The sequence below is a fragment of the Coptis chinensis genome, chromosome 1 (genome assembly GCF_015680905.1).
Source record: "Coptis chinensis isolate HL-2020 chromosome 1, ASM1568090v1, whole genome shotgun sequence".
In the NCBI taxonomy this organism is placed as follows: Eukaryota; Viridiplantae; Streptophyta; class Magnoliopsida; order Ranunculales; family Ranunculaceae; genus Coptis; species Coptis chinensis.
Genome location: NC_141456.1, coordinates 59,504,054 through 59,518,414, shown reverse-complemented (window position 1 = coordinate 59,518,414; position 14,361 = coordinate 59,504,054). Strand labels below are relative to the sequence as shown.

At 35.5% G+C, this 14,361-nt stretch overlaps 1 protein-coding gene across 1 annotated transcript in view; it reads left to right on the top strand.

The window, feature by feature from the left end:
* The window catches only part of EMB2411 (DNA replication helicase), a 31,352-nt gene extending 17,334 nt beyond the window's left edge, over positions 1–14,018 (top strand). Inside the window, exons 20-34 of the mRNA XM_086604190.1 lie at positions 952–1,026; positions 1,167–1,288; positions 1,407–1,479; positions 1,580–1,684; positions 2,657–2,824; positions 7,840–7,909; positions 7,993–8,144; positions 9,406–9,483; positions 9,606–9,698; positions 9,803–9,940; positions 12,669–12,708; positions 12,794–12,867; positions 13,043–13,177; positions 13,366–13,485; positions 13,663–14,018. Coding sequence (XP_086460316.1) covers positions 952–1,026; positions 1,167–1,288; positions 1,407–1,479; positions 1,580–1,684; positions 2,657–2,824; positions 7,840–7,909; positions 7,993–8,144; positions 9,406–9,483; positions 9,606–9,698; positions 9,803–9,940; positions 12,669–12,708; positions 12,794–12,867; positions 13,043–13,177; positions 13,366–13,485; positions 13,663–13,833 — 1,614 coding nt within the window. The 3' untranslated portion in view covers positions 13,834–14,018. The remainder of the gene's footprint in view (positions 1–951; positions 1,027–1,166; positions 1,289–1,406; positions 1,480–1,579; positions 1,685–2,656; positions 2,825–7,839; positions 7,910–7,992; positions 8,145–9,405; positions 9,484–9,605; positions 9,699–9,802; positions 9,941–12,668; positions 12,709–12,793; positions 12,868–13,042; positions 13,178–13,365; positions 13,486–13,662) is intronic.
* The last annotated feature ends 343 nt before the right edge of the window (positions 14,019–14,361 follow it).

Genomic DNA, 14,361 nt, shown 5'->3' with positions numbered 1-14,361 from the left:
TGTAAAGTCTGTTTCAGTAGTCCCTTTCATACTCTGTCGCATGTCATTGACATTTGACGCTCTAAGAGTGATTGATGTTATCGAGGTACCGAATTTCTTGATCTATGTCGATTTCAGCGTTTGGTAAAACTGTCCTTCAACAAGAACATACTTGAACGAAAATCTTTAAAGTAAACAAAGCCAAAATTCTAATCAACATCCACTCTGAAATGGCCAAAGGCCTATGGCTTTTATATATTATCTTAGACAACTTGGAAAAGGGAAACCTAAACTAAAAGCAGCTCTAACTGCGTTAGAAACATAAAATTCGTAGTAATAGATAAGTAAAAATAAAATTCTTAGATATCTGAATACTACCTTTTCAACTGACTTTTAAGAAACCCTAGATATACAAATTATATGGATAATGGGTGTTAGTTTGGGCATGACATATAATTTCATATAATATTTCATAGATTTCATTGCAGCTCATCCTAGAAGATACTTCATATAATTTCTAGAGTTAGTAGTTTGATGTGACAGCAATCCTTAGGTTAAACACTGTTGCAGAGTAATTGTGATTCGTATGCCTTATCTCATTGATCATACGCGTTCAGTTTTCGGCATTTACTGTATATAATATCCAATCTATCGGCCGAAAAAGTATTCCATGTGATATCTGGAGCTTTCCTTTGTGCTTGAGAATACTCACCTGGTTTGTAGGCTGTAGGTTAATTGCCAATTTTCTGTTTTTGTACTTATTTTCTTCCACATTATACAATATGTCCATGCCCTTAAATGCATATTTATCCATCTGCAAATGGACAGTTATATGCATAATTAGTTAAATGCTGTTAACTTACATAGTATAGCGAATGATGCCAACTCTTTTGAAATTCATTTGCACGCATCTTGAACACACAACACATGCATTAGCATCTTTTAATGTTTTGTGATGTTTTCTTTGTTTAGATACTTAGGACGGAATCTGGGAACTTTGTTGTTGCAAATGGAATCATAAATGAAATCAGTCGCTTGCATGTTTTGGTAAGGACAACTTTTACATCCTATCTCTGCAATTGTTTCTTAGCTTTAGCATGATAGCTTTCATCATGATATTTGGTTCATTTCTTGATGAATTAACTACTCATCACTACTGTGTGCAAAATTTACCACAAACTCAATAGGTCTCCTTATCTAAACGGTTAAGACTCCCGCGGAGCAGCCCTAGGTCAGAAACAGTAAATCTTCTTCGAGAGATTTGGCAAATTGACAAGGATGAAGCTATTACATCATATGCAACTATGCGGTAACTTCCCAGATTCTTGCTTTGTCTCGTCTGTTTGATGAATCATAGCTACGAAATCGGGTGTTGAAAAACTCTGGATTCTGACACTCATTTGATGCTTGTCTCTGTTTACGTGAAGATTCAACCTCGTACAACTATTTGTGCAAAGTGCACAGGCTTCTCATCTTAGAAAGATGATTGTTGACCTTGAGGTGAGTTTATGCTGCTTGCTTAGATTCGTCAACCCTGATATATCGGCCAACCCTGATATATCGGCGTGCTACTAATTTGCTTTGAAATAAATTTTGGCAGGCGCCCAGGTATGATAGTGGACTTATATTGAGTCAAGATCCAGCAATAGCTTATATTCGATCGGAGAAGAATTTGAATAATGATCAGCGCAGAGCTATCCACAAGGTTATTTTTTATGTTCTGATATGCTGTAAATTGTTTTTCTTTGTCTATGTATTGTAAGGTCTGAAAGGCCATAAACTTTGATCCACGAGTTGATTCTTATAAAATTGGCATTTTCCATGTACACCTGAAACCTTCGAATGATGACCAACGGAATTTTGAAGGAAAGAAACTCAATTTCCAGTAATGTCTCAGATGTTGATTATGTTGAAGGCATGACAAATCCACTATTGAGGTTTTGTGTGAGACCCGGAGCATGTCTTTTGTGGTGAAGTTGATCTGTACTGAAAGAATGTGTTGGAGAGTGCTGTATACAGTGAAATACTAGTAGAGATCATTATGGCCATATGTACCAATGAAGTTTCTATAACGATTTTTTGTTACAATGCTGTCTTAGTACAATTAAAATATGCTTGAACTTTTTTTCCCAGTCGCAATACCAAAGCTTTTTTACCGGAACAAATTTCTGATATTTTCTATGGCAGGCCCCAAGTCTAAGTTAGTCATCAAAGGCGTGTCAATGTCTTTTCTTCTTAATTAAGGACTATCTCAAAATTCTGTTTTATTTTAGGACTTAAAATGGGTTGACTTGTCCATAATCCAACTCTAACAAAATCTTTCTTCCTCAAACCTTTGTTTCTTTTAGGGCATTTAGCGGATACAGAAATGAGATTATTTTTACTGAATCCCATATAGGGATGGTTGATACTTTTCTAAACTTAAGTCAGGTTAAATTTAATCTAGCTTTAGATCCAACCCATTTTAGTACAGATCAACTCGACGTCTCAACTTGGGTTATCCTAAGGTTTATGCCCCCCGTCTTGTATCTGCTGATCGTGATCCAATCCTTATCCCCCGTTTTATGCCTTAGTGTGTTTTGATACTAAGGTTTTACTTGAGTCATTTCGTAAAATACATGCTGTTTGTGTCCTCCAAAAAGTCTTAATGCCAGTAATCACACATTTATGTTTTCAGATACTTACAGCCAAGGATTATGCCCTTATCCTTGGGATGCCTGGAACAGGGAAGACATCCACTATGGTGCATGCAGTGAAGGCCTTGTTGATGAGGGGCTCCTCCATTTTGCTTACCTCTTACACAAACTCCGCTGTTGATAATTTGCTCATCAAACTGAAATCGCAGGTATCTCCCTCTTTCTTTTTATGTGTTTTTGTAAAAAAAAACAACACTAGCATATATATGAGTAGTCTCTAAACTGCCTTTTATGATGTTCAACACCCACAGAGATTGTGTCTGTGGTGTGTGAATGCACATATAAATTTCAATGTGCTTGGGCGTAACATGTGTGGATATTGTGGCTTAAAAGTGACTGGTTAAGCTTTACTACTAGCAGAACATTTCAGCTAACACTCTTTAACTATCCAATATGGTTATGATTATGCAAGTGGCACTGTGCATATCCTTTTCTTATACTTTGCATCTCAAGTATAAAATAATAAGAAAAACGAATAAAATATATTAAAGTACCATATGAAGATTTCCATCCTTCTATTTTATAAAATAAAAGAGGAAGCTAGGATTATGGTGAAAAATCATCCTAACCAGGAAAACTAACCTTGACTGACTTCCACGTAAGTCCCCAAATTGGTGTCATGGGAATCGTCTTTTAGTGTGTGATTAAGTTCTCGAGGAGTATTGGCATTTGTCGCTGGCCAACTCAATATAAACGAGTACCCGCTATGCTAATGTCGCTTACAGATTATGGAGCAATAAGCGTTCATTTTGAAATTTGTATTATCATTGTTCCTATCCACACCTTCTTTATTTATCTATTAGACTAAGTCCAGTGGTTTTCCAGCTGGAACCTCAAATAGGTGGATGCGTATTGTCGGGCAAAAAATTATAACCCAACACTCTCAAGGTGGGTATGCACGAAAAGATAGAAGAGAACTAGGGTTTTTAGGGAAGAAGTGAAACCGCACCAATGTATTGGTTATTTACGTTCCTAGAAGAGGAGTCCAGGATCAATTCTTAAAACATAGTTCTAGAGGTTCCAGAGACCTCCATATTTATACATTTTGGATACTTTGGCGGCCAAGAAAGGGATTCTGGAATATTTCCATCCTAGTAGCAACCTAATCTGATTCTACTTCTAAAGTAGACAACTTTCCATCCCAGCAAGATTTCTTTCTATCCTCCAATGCCAGATATATCCCGATCATCTCTATCCTCATGTGAGATCTTATTTAGATGGAATTAGGGTTTCTAGTTCAAATCATGTTGCGTAGACCCTAATTGGACTCGTCAAATTAAGCCTGTTAAACGGAGCATCTTTTTATTTTATCCAAATAAGCTAGGGTTAGGCAGACCTTCACCTACATATATATATTAAATTCTTTGATACACCATGCCAGTAGCGTATTCCTCCACTATTACATTTAAGTGAAAATCTATAGGAGGAGACCACCAAATACAAAAAATTACATTCAACTTGGTATAATCCTGCTAGATAATTTGCCGCTTTGTTACACTCTTTGAACACATGAGTGAAGGTGATAGTGTCAAATGAACTAGTTAAGGAGTGAACAGAGTTTGAGCAAACTCACACAAAACCATGGAGTTTTTTCACGCTTGTTGATTGTTTGAATGGTAGGGCAGGGAATCGGGTCGGGTTTGACCCGAATCTGACCCGACCCAACCCGAATCCGAATAGTTCGGGTTCGGATATAATTTTTGGTTTTTTTTAAATTTTTTTTTTAGTGTTATCTGATCGGGTTGGTCGGGTTCGGATTGAAATTTTGGGTTTGATTAGGATTCGGGTTCGGGTATTATCAAACTATTCGGGTTCGGATTCGGATATAGCCATATCCAACCCGAACCCAACCCGTTCCCTGCCTTATTGAATGGCATTCAGGGAGTTCGATTCCACTTGGAGGCGTTTATGTTGCTTGAAGGGAGCATCTTGTTAAGGAATAACTTGGATGGATCCATAAACACACCCAAAACCTTCCCAGGAATGATCTAAATGAGATTATAAATGGGCTCAAAACATCTATGAGAATAACCTAGATACGAGCCCAAAAATATCCCTAAAAGGGTCTAGTTAGATTAGGGAGAATCCAAACCACCGTTTGAGAATGACCAAAATGATTTCACAAAGTAGCCCAAAACATCTTGGGAATAGTCTTGGCAGGCCAAGGACTAAGTCTGAAAAGCGGTACATGTGTGTTGGGCATGATCTCCGACTAAAAATTTCTTTGACAACATATGCGAACCACGTTCATATTAAAGTCAACGAATGTCTTGTGTTCTTTTGTTATATGGTGTACGCACTGCCCCCTATCCAACACATTAACAAATGAATATGAAGTTAATGTTTTGAAGAATAAGTGAAATGAATATCGAAATGAATAATTTTGAAATGAACATTGAAAATTTTCTAGAGTAATAAAGTGAAGTAATTGATTATATCATTTTCACCAATTTTTTGATTTAACTAAGGATTGAATGCTATCTTTCCATATAGGTACGTATGACAATAATAAGGAAAAGTTAATGTGACTAGGTAGGTAAGACTAGAAATAAATGTGGAAATGTTATTGTTATACTTGACCAAAGAAATGAAAAGAATGAAAATGATAAGAGTGAAATTCTCCAAATAAGAAAAAAGAGTGAAAGAAAACCTTGAGCAAAAAGAAGAAAGGGAGATTTAAAGATAGATTTACTCTGGTAAGTCTTTTTTCCAACTCATCCATTATTCTTTGTTTATCTTTCCACATATGTAAATATGTAGGCACAATGCATGGACGCATCAGTTCACGGATGTGTGGTCATTATGTATGCCTTTCACGTAACTTTGATGTTTGAGCTCAAAACAAACCGGTTTGGCGGGAAAGTGAGCTAGTACAGCTAATACCAATTTTTATATGACCAAAACCGGTCTAAAAATGCCCTAAACAAATCTTACTATTGCCACAAATCTAAATGATTATGTGAATTGTGCTGCATTTGTATAAAGAAAAGAATAATGATTGAGTTGGAAAAGAAGACTCGTGAATAAATTTCTCTTTAATTCTCCATTCTTTTTGCTTAACGTTTTCTTTGATCATTGTTCTTGTCTTGCGCAAGTCTTACCATTTTACCATTTTTATTTTCTTATTTTTGCTTAATGGGAGAACTTCACTCCTATCATTTTCATTTTCTTCTTTTCTTTGGTCAAGTCTAACAAATTCATAATTATTTCTAGTCTTACCTACGTAGTCACATTAATTTTTCCTTATTTTTGTCATATCTTACCTACCAATTTGGGTAGGTAGCATTCATTCCTTAGTCACGTCAAAAAGTTAGTGGGAAGGTTAAAATGAATTAATTCACTTTATTATTCCAGAAATTTTTGATATATTTCATTTTGATGTCCATTTCAAATGTTTTAATATTCATTTAACTTATTCTTCAACATATCAACTACACATTAATTTGTTAATGCGTTGAAGAAGGGGCGAGGTGTGTACCCCATATAACGAAAGAAGTCAAGACATTCATTGACTTTATTATGCACGTGCTTCATATATGTTATGAAAGACATTTTTAGTCAGAGCCATACAATGAGCTTAGATGACCATGCCCAACCCACATGGACCGCTTTTAAGGCTTAGTCCTAGGCCTGTCATGATTATTCATCAAACGTTTTGGGCTACTTTGTGGAACTTTTTGGTTCATTCTCACATAATGTTTTGGATTCTCCCTTGTTTAGCTGAGACCCTTCCCGAGATGTTTTTGGGACCATATAGGTTATTCCGAGGGATGTTTTGGGCCTATTCATAGTCTTGCCAAGATCATTCTTGGGAAGTTTTTGGATGTGTTTGTGGGTCCATTCATGTTATTGCTTGATCAGACTCTTTGTTTAGCATACATATATTGGCCCGTTTATTTGACAAGTCCAGTTGTAGTCCATGCTGCATAATCAGAACTGAAAACCCTAATTCCATCTAAATAAATAAGATCTCAGATGGGGATAGAGACAACTGAGATATTTTTGGCAAATCTTTGGAGGATAGAAGAAAATCTTGTTGGGATGGAAGGCTATCCTACTTTAGAAGTAGAATCATATTAAGACTCTGTTAGAATCATATTAGTATTCGACTCCTATGGAAATATTCCACAACCCCTTTCTTGGCCGTTAAGGTATCTAAAATCTAGAAATATGAAAATCTCTGCAATCTCCAGAACTATGTTTTGAGACTTGATCTTACTCCTCCTCTGGGTACGTATGCAGCCAGTACATTGGTGCAGTCTTACCTCTTCCCTAAAAGCCCTAGTTTTTTCTATCTTTTCCTATTTGTGCACCTTGAGAGTGCCGGACTAATTTTTAGCCCCGACACGTAGGAGGGTGATTGAATGTACCATTGTGGATGCCTCACACGCCATTGTGAGTGGTATCTGATTTGCAAATACACCATACGCCACTGTGAATGGTATCTGAACCTATTTTTCAACTTATGTCATTCTTAATTGGCAGTGGCGTCTGAGCTCTGTTGCATTACCACAAATAGCACTAGATATAAGGGAAGATATGAGAATGCAGTTGGTGTTATATGGATGCTGTAGTCCATAGGACCCTATTGTCACTATTGTTTGATTTTATAGTGCGCCATTAAACCTGGTCTTACGCAGCTGTTTGCATCTCTTATGCTATATTGGCTATTGGAATTTAAAATTAGTCTTAAGCATACGATATCGATCAAATTTCTTCTTGATTCTTACTAGAGAAACCCGATATGGGGGAAATGTGCAACTGGCATGCATGCACACTTCTTATAGTAAACCTCAAAATATAAGAGGGGGGTGTGCTCCACAAACTTGTTGGTTAGTCGAATCTTGAAGCAACCGTTGTTAATTGTAATTATGTTATACTTATCCAGAATTAAAAGTGTGAGGAGACTATGGATAGTGACAAGTGACAACCTCCTGTCTGTCTATTATGTTTTGTCTCTGATTTGTATGTGTTATTAAGTATTCTCACATAGGGACCAGGGAATGTGAACTATCCCTCAACTATGACTTCCGCATATCATCATTGGTCTAGCTAGTTGTTTAAGATAACTTTAAAGAACTAATGCTAACATTTATAGAACTACTCTTTTTATACTGTACCCTAGGAATTTTCTTGCATGTTTCTGATATATTAATTGTTGCAGAGCATAGATTTTGTACGTATTGGAAGATATGAAGTCGTCCATGAGGAAGTTCGTGGGCATTGCCTTTCAGGTTGAGGTTTCTTCTAATATGGCATGTTTTTTCCATGTAGTTTTCATATGTGCATGTCTTTATGTTAGATTCTCTTTTGACAGCAACGGGTGCATGCAGTGTTGAAGACATTAATCTGAGACTGGACCAAGTAAAAGTAGTTGCAGTTACCTGTTTGGGGATAACTCATCCCTTGCTTTCGAAAAAGAAGTTCGACATGTGCATTATGGATGAAGCTGGACAAACTACTTTACCAGTATGTGTTGTCTATCTTATGAGTGTGGCTTGTGCATTTTTTGTTTTAATGGCATCAATGTTCTCAGAGTTGGTTTATGATATATTATTAAAATGGATAACTGGTTTCTGATATGCTGCTGGTTTTTGTTATGAAATTATATTTGCAATATCCAATCGTACACGAATAATAAGTTCCCTTTGTATAATGATGTACATTCTCTGACGCTCATCACCTCATATTAGATTCTATATTTTTTCTTCTTCCTCTCTATATTTAGCAAATTTTCAAAAGCTTTGGAACCATCGATCGTGTTAAATTGCTAATTTCTCTATAAGCTCGAACTTATGTGAAGGGTCAATTCTATTAATATATTAGAAACTCATATATGTCAACACTCCCCCTCAGCGGGACACGTTGGAAATGCACAGATAGAAAGACTGGACATCTTCACCTGGTAGGAGTTGAACTCGAGACCTCTCAGAAGCCAGTGGCTCTGATACCATGTTAAATTGCCAATTTCTCCATAAGCTCGAACTTATGTGAAGGGTCAATTCTATTAATATATTAGAAACTCATATATGTCAACAGTAGTAGTTAAAGTTGATCTTTGTCATTCACCATCTGTGCATAATTTAATTGTGGTTACACTGTTAATGGATCTTTGAGCCTTGTTTTTTGGTTCTTAATCCAATGTCACACTAACAGGAAAACTTTTAGCTCTTGCTAAATATGAAGTACCATGTTTTCTTTTTCCTTTTCTTTTTTTGATTGGTTTAAAAATATTATTTACATGAATTGAATCAAGAGGAAGTATATGTCCTGCAAGTACAATTAGCTTCTAAAAACAAGAAAAAAAATGAAGTACATTAGTACAAAGTGAAAGAAAGCCAAATCAATTCGTAATAGACTTTCATCTGCACACCAAGTACTTGATGAGTATTTCCACGTCTCCCCATGCACCATAACTGAAAAATTAAGTAGACCCTTAATAGAAACTTTACCTGCTCTGTTTTTCATAGAAAGAAAGGCCTTTTAATCATTAGAAGACATTATGATAATTTTGTTCTAATATGCAAATACTATTAGGTAGAATTATGTTACTTTTGTTGGTCTTTGCTTTATATCTGTGCACATACTTTATAAATCACATATTTACATCCTAATATGGAGTTAAATTTATACAACCCTGCTCACTGTGTCATCAGTTCATTTGCTTCTGAAGTGAATTTTATGCTTGCCCGATAATTAGATTGTTAATTAATTGAACATTTTTACTTAGGTATCCTTGGGGCCATTGATGTTTGCTTCAACTTTTGTCCTTGTTGGAGACCATTACCAGTTACCACCACTAGTCCAGGTACAAACCCTTTCTCCTTTTTTTGGTTCGGGGTGAGAGGTCATGGTTCTCAATATATGCTGCAGTATTCAGTCTCTGTTTTGTTGACCAGAAAATTGGATATCTTTTTGCTATTGTTTTAGAGTACCGAGGCTCGGGAAAATGGGATGGGGATAAGTTTATTTTGTAGACTTTCAGAAGCGCATCCCCAGGCAATTTCAGCTTTGCGAAGCCAGGTTAGTCTTAATTGTCTACCAAGTCTTGCTGCTCGGCTTTTCTTCCTTTTTTTCTTAACATGTACAGAATGTGTGAAACTTATAGAATATATTGCTTTATGCAGTATAGAATGTGTGCTGGAATAATGGAATTGTCAAATGCCCTGATATATGGAAATAGATTGCATTGTGGTTCCTCTGAGATAGCCAGTGCCAAACTCAAGTTTTTGAGTACACTGTATAGCACATCTTGGCTGAAGGAGGTAGGCTATCAAGTGTGCAGGAATTTATGTTGCGTTTCTATTGCACAACACTGGTATTTCTGCTTAATTGTCAAGCGTGCATCTGAAATTCTACTACAGTTTGAAACATTTGTGTCTTAGAGTTTGGATATGGTTTTGGTGCCACACACGTATATAAAGTTTCTGAATAGAAAATGTAAGAAAGTTGATAGGCATTGTCATACATTCAGTTTAGGGCCGTTCCTGAGTTTTCAATTGCCCTGTGCAAACGGCGAAATGTGGCCCTCTTTCAGTCTTCCATCAACACAAATTGGATCATCGAAATATTTTCCTTCTCGCATTTTTTACTGTAAAATCATCAATGAAGCTTTCAAAGTTAATTTTATTTAAAAATTTATTTTTAATAGATATTAACGCTAACCCATTTAGACTTTCTTGTGACATAGTCGATCTAAGGTATGATTTCAATAATTTTAATTTTAAAAAACTTCTTTCTGCATACGCGACAGTAATGGGAACAATCAACAAAATTCTATAAGCTATGAATGCATTAGGAAAACAATCATGTCATTTCAAGAAATCAAGTTAGGTGAATAATATTAGACTAGATTACTTTGGAATTAAATTGAATTATTGAAATAATATTTAAGAAAAGGAAAAATTGATTTTAATCTCTAACTTACTTGAAAAATAATCAAAATTTAGATGAATAAGTAATTGAGATTGATCGAAGTGAAAATTAATACAAATCCACAATTGTAAAGAAAGAAATTATTGAGAATGAAAGGATACTAGATGGTCATAAGGTGAATGAGGGTTTTTTTTTTTTTACTAATTCTTTTTGTATTTAAGTAATTGAGGACAACTCAAGCAATTAATTGGAGTGATTTTCCAAAAGAAAACGTTATTAATTAGGAAGAGAGAGATCTAGTCATTGAGAAGATCTCCTCATCTATTATATCTATTGTTATTTTCTTTTTTTATGAACATAATTAATGAGAAAAGAGAATATGAGAGAATCGACTGTTTACTGTGAAATTTTCAGTTTTTTGGGTTTTTCATCGGTTTGGACTTTTGATTTGCGAAATAATTTTTTTCCACTAAAACTATATTTTTGGGCCTTATATATTGGGGGTCCTGTGCGGTCGCCCACATGCCACCTGCTCAGGGCCGGGCCTGATTCAGTTAGGGGTGCAAACGGATTGGTTCGGATTCGGATATTCCTGTATCCGAATCCGAATCCAAAAATTTATACCGATATCCGAATCCAACGGATATTAAAAAATTTATCCGAATCCGATTTCGGGAATTGGATTTCGGATAATATCTGATCCAAAAATTAATATTAATTAAAATTTTATTTGCTCTGAATAATTCATTTTACCACTATAAAAACTATTATAAATATATATATTTGTCATTTATTATTATTATTATTATTTTGTTATTATAGTTTTATATTATTAGCTTATATTATAAATATATAATATTTTATACAATAATAAATAAATAAATAAATTATATATAATAACTATTAATTTTTTAAATCGGATCGGATATTTTTAGGATCTTGCGGATATGACAAGATATCGAATCCATTATCCTAAAACCAGTTCGGACATAAAAAATTATCTTAATCCGAATCCGATATCTGAAATTTTCGGATAATATCCGATTTTTCGAATACGAATTCGAATCGGATTCAAATATTTGGATATCCACTTGCACCCCTACATTCAGTGATACAATTATCTGAATGCCATGAACAAATTTCAACAAAATTGATCAAGTTCCAAGAAATAATATAGATCATACAGAGAAATAATATTTTAGAGTCTTTATTTTTAGCAGAGATATGTGGTTATTTTTAGGTGTGTCCCATGTGCATGTCTAGAGCATCCATTTATTCCAAACAGGAAGTCGTGTATTAAACCGCTAAAGGTTTTTACAAAGAGAGCAATTTGCAACCAAGAGTATGTCCCCTTGTGTTGGCTTTAATCGAAAAGGGAAAATATAAAGAACAAAAACAACCCATTCAAATGGATATGTTGCTTAATACTTCTACTGACTAAAGCATGACTGCCGTCTTAGAATTCTTTATATATGAGTAATGTGTCAATCAATGTGCTCCAGAAATTCACCTCTTTTTCAAGCAACCAGGTCTCAGTCAGAGGTACTGGGTAGCCATCATATTTTGCTGGTACGGTAACTCTATCTTCATTGTTTCTAATGTGACAAGTTCAGACATCATAACAAAGAAAATTTGGTATTGAGAGCACTATATAAGTGCAATTTACACAACTGGTTTGTGGTGTCCCAGTGTTGCTTAAACATTTTTGACTTAGAATCCTTAGCTTGGGATAGTTTGCACTTAAACCTCGCTTAACAAGAAATGCAAAACATATCTGCTGTGACAATTAGCTTCTTAAAGTAACACATGTAAAATTAAGCTCACCAAATTATAAAACAGAAAGTTCTAAATAATTTAATGGCACTTCCTTTTCTACCACTTTTTATTATGTTATCGGTTATGCTCATATGCCACATTTAACTATTGAAAAGTCATATCGTCTAAAACATTTGTCATTATTAGCTAGCGAATTTCGTGCAAAATGACTTGAATTTTGAAAATTATGATATTTTTACCAGGAACTCTTCCCTTCACATGGCTGAAATTGCTTAATTGTTGGTGTGGTTACCTTATGTATGACTAAGAGTAGTTATTATCTGTTTTTTTTCAATTTTGTAGGTGTTGGATCCAAACAGATCGGTTGTATTCGTCAACACAGGTTTGAATCCTTTCACATGGATACCGATACTGCATTTCTGTTGACAAGGTTTGGAGTCCTCAATGACTTGTCTGTTGCTACGTAGATATGTTGTCTGCTTTGGAGGTGAGAGACAACAAAACAGTGAACAACCCCACTGAGGCCTACATTGTTGCGGAGGTAAGAAGAACCATTTCTGTTAGTTCATCCAAGTCAGCCTGACAGACTTGTTTTTGTATCTTGTGTATTGAAATTGGCTTGTTTCTTGAATCCTTTTTCTTGTGTAGCCAGTGGTGGAACTATTTTCCTAACCTGTGCTGAGAGATGGTTGTTTTACATTTTGTTTGTCATGCAGATAAGTAAGGAATTGGTGGACAAAGGCATTATTGAGGAAGAGATTGGCATCATTACCCCGTACAACTCACAGGCAAATACCATGAAACGTGTTGTTGGTACAGCTATCGAGATACATACTATTGACAAATACCAGGTTATGTTTCAACTTGGTAATAGAATTTTTTTTAGACGAATTTTAATGGATTTTTGCACGGCTTTTAACAGATTAATGGTAGTGACAATTGTGTATCTTTTTCTCTATGCTTCTTACTGCTTGTCTGCTTAGTCCATTTTCAGTGCTGCATGCGTCGAGGCCCTGATGTAATAAGTACTCTTTGACAGGGAAGGGATAAGGATTGCATACTGGTGTCCTTTGTACGCTCTAGTGAAAATCAGAAGTCCTACAGTTCTTCACTGCTTGGGGACTGGCATAGGATCAATGTTGCTCTAACGCGTGCCAAGGTAGCATTGTCAATTTGGTCCGTTTTCTTTGTCGTCCTATATATCATATAACTCTAATCTGAGGTTATACTTTTGAAGTTATAATTAACACTTGCAGTTGTGTTTTTCTGGTATCAATAGTGAAATTATCAATCAATAAATGTCTCACTGACTTGTATTAATTGACATTTTCTGCAGAAGAAACTGATCATGGTGGGCTCATGCAGAACCCTTTCAAGAGTACCATTGCTTAAGCTTCTGATTGACAAGGTTGGCGAGCAGTCAGGCATTTTGACCTTCACCAAGAAGGATGTATATCATTTGGGAGCACTGAAGAGGTGCTCGCATATCAACTTGAGTGTAAATTAGCCGGCTCATTCTTTTTCAGTACTTTTGATACATGACTTTGTATGTCAATTTTGTTGTGATTAATTATATGTAAATTTCTCGTGTAAAATTATTCCATGAACGAGAGAAATAAAGAAAACAGCTTCTCTCAGTTTTGTAATGAAGTATAATCTTTTCATGAGTAAAGAAGTTATAGGTTCTGTGTATGTTGGTTCTTTAATGTAAAGTTGTGATCTAGCTCACTGACACACACACTTTCGGATGAAATCACACAATTGTTCTTTAGCACTTACAAAACAAGACTCTGATTTTTCGGACAGCAAAGGGCCAATGTGCTATACGGCCCGACTGGGATTCTTAATTTAGGACTCCATGAAAGTTGGTAGGCATAAGGATAGTGGTCAACCCATAAGTTTAAGTCTAGTTAATGCACGCGACACCACTTTAGCATGTATTCTACTAGTCCACTGAGCCGAGCAAGAAATGGACACAACTGAACTAAGTCTTCATACTTCCAAACTTACGCCCTGAAGCAAATTTCTTGGAATG